Source organism: Mauremys mutica, chromosome 14, assembly GCF_020497125.1.
Source record: "Mauremys mutica isolate MM-2020 ecotype Southern chromosome 14, ASM2049712v1, whole genome shotgun sequence".
Classification (NCBI taxonomy): domain Eukaryota; kingdom Metazoa; phylum Chordata; order Testudines; family Geoemydidae; genus Mauremys; species Mauremys mutica.
In genome coordinates, this window is record NC_059085.1 from 29,127,825 (window position 1) to 29,134,211 (window position 6,387).

Genomic DNA, 6,387 nt, shown 5'->3' on the forward strand with positions numbered 1-6,387 from the left:
TGTACAGTTTTACTGAAATTTGAACTGCAATCCCCTAGAGTCAAGGTCGGTCTCTTACTTTACCACTGTCCAGCGCCTAGCACTGCAGCCCTCTCACGGCTACTGCACTGCTAATAGTTAAACAGAAGGTGCCCACGTTTATTTCTGGATTTGTAACTTGGGCTAAGGACACGCAGGTACCGCAGGGATGAGCCAGATACCTCAGACCGCTGGTTTACAGGAACCATTAATAGTGCTCTGCACGTCCATCCTGCCTGCACGGCTTCCGGGCACTGGACGCGCATTAACTAACTGATGCCCCGGCGCCCTGGGTGCTCACCAAGGAGAGGCCGCAGCCCGGGCTTCCCCTGACACCCCGGTGTGTCCGGGCGCGCGGAAGCCCCCGGGTTTCCAGGGCGGGGGCGCTGGGGGCGGGCCGGGCTCTGCCTCAGCCTCACGTCACGCCGGGGAGGGCCGGGCTGGCCGCGGCATAAATAGGAGCCCGGCGGCGCGGGCTGCCAGGAGCAGTGACTGGAGCGGGCAGCGGCGCTCGCTTGGCGGAGCGCGGAGACCGACACCAGGCACCGCCGGGGAATCCCGTCCCAGGTAAGCCGGCCGGGAACGGGCCCAGGGGAGCTGCCGGGGTCCCCCCGAGGGAGGGCGGGCGGGCGGGGGCTGTTTCGGCGCCCCGGTGCCCGGCAGGACGCGGGGAGATGCGGAGCCTGACGCCGCCCGGTCGCTCTCCCCGCAGCTAGGCGCCCCCATGACTCTGAACCGCGGGGACAAGCCGCGCTGCCTGGAGAAGCGGCGCTGCAGCACGCCCTTCGCCGCCCACCAGCACCTGCACCGGCGGAGCATGCCCGTGGATGACCGGGAGCTGCAGGCGTCCGTCCCGCCCGGCGCGCTGCTGGGCGAGTTCTCCCCGCTGGTGCGCTGCACCTCCTACAACCCGGACCGCGAGAGCTGGGCGTCCGACTCCTCCGACTCGGTCATCTCCTCGGGCAGCGACTCCGACAGCAACCTCTACAAGGTGATCCTGCTGGGCGAGCACGGCGTGGGCAAGACCAGCCTGGCCCGGATCTTCGGCGGGGTGGAGGACTGCCCCGAGGCGGAGGAGGCAGGTGAGTGCGGGCAGAGGGCTGCGAAAGCGGCACCGTCTACAGCCCTAGCGCCCTCCTGGCGCTAGCAACTCTCCCCTCCCTGCCCAGACAGGCAGCGAGCCCCGGGCTGGAGCTCGGCTACAGAGCCGCCCGCTTGAACAGTGCCTGGCCTTGAACCACAGCTCTAGTGGGAGGGATTTACAGACCCCTTCTGGAGCTGGACATGCAGTGTGTCCATACACGCCATGTGCTCGCAGGTATATCCTAGATAGACAGACAAGTAGGGGCTAGAACACGATTTGTGGTTCAACAAAATGAATGTATTCACACACCAATAGGCTTGCATAAGCATACTACTGTATGAATGCATATTAAGTGTGACTTGAGTTGATGATTAACTCAGTCACATCAATACATTAATATTAGTGTAAGTAGCTGATTTGGGATCCCTGTTATGTGCTCCTTGTTAGTAAGGAAAGGCTTGGTTTCAGGGCATTTATTCTATAGAATAAACAAAGGCTTTTTATGATTAAGATTAACACTTAGTTTGACTATGGAACAAATTATTTTTTTGTAATTTAATACACAGTCCCATTAGATGGTTTAAAGGTTCATGTAACTAATAACATGCAGCTGTTACATTGCGTTTATCAGATCTCAAAGCACTTTGCAAAGGAGGGCTGTATCTTTATCCCCATTTTACATATAGTATGTTTTCTAAATTTGTCTTATTGATGACAGATGGTAGTCAATTGACTAGAACTGCCCTGAAGCAAAGTTCTCAGTTTTGTTCATGGGGAGTAAGTAAATCAAGGCACTTTTAAACATTACTCCTAAAAAAGCCAGACATTATGCTTAAAAAAAACCCTGCCTAAAATAATGATGGTTCTCACTTAACCCCAACAGCAGGAAAATGCAGAACTAAGTTTTTATCACTCTATATAGTTGTGCCTATGTATTGCAAATGGACTGCAGGAGTGTCTGGGGTGAGACTTCAGTGCATAATATTCTGTACCCTGGGGCACAATTCTGAAGTCCTTACTGAGTCAATGAGAATGCCTTGAGTAAAGATTTTTAAATATATGCTACAATACTGAGGTATAATAACATGGTGAGTGAAGGATGGAGTGATGGCCTTTACTCTGAATTTACCTTCTTTTCTTGGCTTAGGTCAGTACTTAAACACTGAAGCATTTTAAAATAAAATTGTTAAATTCAAAATTTGCTAGAGACAAACAGTATTAAATTTATATATTGCACATACCATGCAACCTCCTGTCACCATAATGAAAATATCTATAAATAGTAAATTAGTTAAGAACAGGTTTGGAAGCAATAACTGGTAACCACGCTACCTTAGTCAATCAGGTGTTAAGTGTGCTTATTACCAAGATTTTTGCAGTCAATGAAGTCAAATGATATAATTTTTTTCCTCTCTATAGGGAATACATATAACAGATCGATTATAGTCGATGGAGAAGAAGCTTCTCTCATAGTGTTTGACATATGGGAGCAGGTATGAATAGTTCATTTTATTTATGAGTCATTTGTTAATTTTGACAGCCTAGGCATAGTTTCAGAATAAGCTTTCATGGGTAAAAAACCTCACTTCTTTGCTTGCCATGCATCTGAAGTGAGGCTTTTTTACTCACGAAAGCTTATGCCCAAATAAATCTGTTAGTCTTTAAGGTGCCACCAGACTGTGTTTTTGTGGCTACATACTAACACAGCTAACCCCGGATACTTTCAGAATAAGATGATTGTGTATGGTTACTTATTGTTAAGTAACATCCTAATAGAAAATAATATTGAGATTCTTTGTTCTGTATTCACTCACCTAGTTTTCTAGTAGCTAGGTTATTTCAGACCATGTTTAGGGCCAGACTGAACCCCTTACTCCTGCTGCTGGGGAGTTACCTGAACAAACAGACTCAGTCAAGCCAATGAGGGAGTCCTGTGAGTAGCTGCTTATCAATCAGAGTAAGGGGGTCGCAATCTTGGTCATCCCAGGCCTTGATGCAATTTTTGGAAATAAAGCTTTTACTTCAAAAATATAACATCCAAAACTGGGATTTTTTTCCCCTCCCAAGAATGATTTAGTAAAAATTTTTTAATACTGACTTGCAATTTTTATATTACATTTTAAGAAAGCTAGCTGTAGCAGGGTTTCCAAAATCATTCACTTATTAGAATCAGGAACGTTTAGTTATGTATTTTCAATGCAATAAATGGTTCCATTCTCTTTTCCTTCTAGGACGACAGTCAGTGGCTTCAGAATCACTGTATGAAAATGGGGGATGCCTATATTATTGTGTACTCAGTGACAGACAAAGTTAGTTTTGAAAAGGCCTCAGAACTGAGAATTCAGCTAAGAAGAGCAAGACAAACAGAAGATATTCCCATCATTCTTGTAGGGAATAAAAGTGACCTTGTCCGATCCAGAGAAGTCTCAGTAGATGGTAAGAGATGCTACTGAATTGTGAATTCAAGTCAAAGTTAATAACCAAGGCTGCAGAGAATCCAGTTCTACTGCAGAAAGGGACATGATTTGAAGAGTCTGGTTCATAAACATTCCATGTTTAAAGAGTTTGGAGCATAGAGAAGCAGAGCTGGTTGATTTGTGACTATCCTTGGCATAGTGCCTTGAAGCTGCAGTAGTAAAGGAGTGGCTTAGAGCTGAAGCTTCAGGGTACTACTGCATGCATCTCAAGGTCAATAGTGACTGAAAGTCATTAGCCATCTTCTGGCTGCCCAAGGACACTTATGAAATTACTTGATGTCTCAATCCTGTTTCTAATGCACAGAGGTACAAAACCCACAACTGGCAACTCCTGCTGAGGGCAAGACGATATAGACTGAACAATCCTTTCTCCCATAAAGTGATCTCATGATGGGATGGAGATATATTGGCAGGGCAATGTGGGGACGCTTGCCCTACTTGAGTCCAGGCTGACACTTTTCTGTGTGTTTCAGTGTCCAAGACTGTCAACCAAGCATCTACCCACAGCACTGAATCCACTTTTTAAAAATTCATTTTTAATATTCACCAGGTGGAATGTTACAAGATGCCATCAGTATCTTGTAACATTCTAGCTCTTTCAGTCTGATTCTGTCAGTGTTGTCTCAGTCCCTGCCCACTAGTCTGCACAGGGAGCTCAACCCAGGCAACATGGAGGAATAGCTTGCTTGTGGGCTGGTGCTGGGCCCAGAAGGTGATCCTCTTTATTGCCCCAGTGGTGATCCTGTTTATTGGTGTGGTTAACTCTGCTCAACTTAATTAAGTTTACAACTTCAGGGTCATTGTTTTACCACATTCTGAACATGGAAATTCATGCTTCAGCAGTGGTGAAAAGTAGCTTTTTAAATCTGAAATTAAAAATTAGAGTTGCAACCTCTTACTATGGATGCAGACCTCACTACATCAGTGACCTATGCCTTCCTGACCTCCAGCTATGGGTCTGGTGATTTGGCCTTCCTAGCTGTAACATGCTTTATTTGGAACTATCTTAGAAAATTCACTGGTTACAGCTTTTGCAGAATGTGGCAGGACAACTGCACCAGAGCTTTCACCTGAAATAAATGGTGATACCTGCTCTCTGTGCCTTATGCTGGATGCCCTCTTGTACAAGCATGTTTGCACACCTCGTTTAAACTGAACAATAGTGTGTCAATCTACTGGAGGGACTGTCTGTTGCCTTATGTTCCATCAAATTGGTGGAATTGAGACGTCCAACCCTAGCATGTTATTTTGAAAAGACAGGGGACAGTCTTCTCTGAGGATTCAGCCCGTGCAGGGGAATGGACTAGATGACTTCTTGAGGTCCCTTCCAGTTCTGTGACTGGAAATATTCATCTCAACATGCATCAAAGTACATTAGTGGTATAAAGGCCATATTCCCCTAATTAAACAACCCACACACCTTAAGTCACATGGCAGCTTTGGATGCCAATGCACTTGAAGGGAAAAATCTCATTCTACTGTTATTCACTTGCCTCTCTTTTTCTGTCTTTTCAGAGGGACGGGCCTGCGCTGTGGTGTTTGACTGCAAATTCATTGAGACGTCGGCTGCTCTTCATCATAATGTGAAGGACCTGTTTGAAGGTATCATTCGACAAATCAGACTTCGCAAAGACAGTAAGGAAGACAACGCCAGGAGAATGGCCAACACAAAAAGAAGAGAAAGCATAAGCAAAAAGGCAAAGCGATTCCTTGGGAGAATTGTGGCAAAGAACAATAAGAAGATGGCTTTCAAGGCAAAGTCAAAGTCTTGCCATGATTTATCTGTGCTTTAGAATCTTTCGGCAAGGCCAGATGCTGCCCATGGGTTGTGAACAAGCATTTGACTTATGAAAAGTGTGGACAAACCTACGTGGTGATAAAAATGAATGACTTATTTGGGACTCTCCCTAATGCCTTATGGCTCATAAGCAAGACCTGGAAGTTGTATTACCATGTTCACTTCAGTGGTAAATGGTTTAAGCATCAGTGTGCAAGTAAATGAACTAATTTTAAACAAGTGGCTTCATATGCCCTCGTTTTCACTGTGTACATTTGTTGCATGTCCTCCTGTCCTGTGGATACCAGAGATGCAAAGATAAAGGATGATAGGAAGTGAAATCACCATAAACTTGTCTCCTTTGCAGAGCAAAACTTGAAAACGTTTGTACGCAGGCTCGTACACTTTTTTAGTATAAAATAAGCAATGATAAATACTTTTTAAATTTAAATGGGGGGGGGCCAGTTCAAACAGTATTAGAATGGGAGTTAGCAAAATATATATAGTTAGATACAGAATAAATCATTTTATGAAGTTAATTTGCACTTCCATTAACTGTTACTCAATTTGTTACTTGTTTACATGCAGATTTTATAATAAAGTTATTTCCTGTTATACTATTAGGCTGTGTGTTTTCTCATAACAAGCACAAAGTGAGACAGCAGTATTTTTTTCTGTTAGTGTTTACTGTACCAAAAAATCTACCAAGAACAGAGCCTAATTAGGGCTTGTCTACACATGGACTTTCATTCCTGAGCAGACAATCTTATTCCAGAATAAGGAAGTGTATTAAACTAAAATGGAATAAGTGTCCAGATAAGGAGTTAGTCAGTAACTTTCTCAGCTGGTAAAAATAAACTTGAGTAGATCTATGCAGATGTACACCAGATAAGATTCTGGGTTTTAAAAATGGATGTAATTCATCTTGAATCAAGAGTATTTGATATAAATATGTATAATGGATTGATTCTTTTACAGAGATCCATTATACATAAGTAGACCCATTTATTTCACTAAGACGTCATGTCAGT

The 6,387-nt window shown here is 44.4% G+C and overlaps 1 protein-coding gene across 1 annotated transcript; it reads left to right on the forward strand.

Annotated features, from left to right (window-relative positions):
* Window positions 1-510: 510 nt before the first annotated feature.
* RRAD (RRAD, Ras related glycolysis inhibitor and calcium channel regulator) lies at window positions 511-5,971 on the forward strand. The gene is made up of 5 exons (XM_044987194.1): window positions 511-585; window positions 731-1,100; window positions 2,522-2,595; window positions 3,334-3,538; window positions 5,095-5,971. Exons 2-5 carry the CDS (start codon window positions 743-745, stop codon window positions 5,370-5,372), a joined length of 915 nt encoding a protein of 304 aa, XP_044843129.1. The 5' UTR covers window positions 511-585; window positions 731-742; the 3' UTR covers window positions 5,373-5,971.
* The last annotated feature ends 416 nt before the right edge of the window (window positions 5,972-6,387 follow it).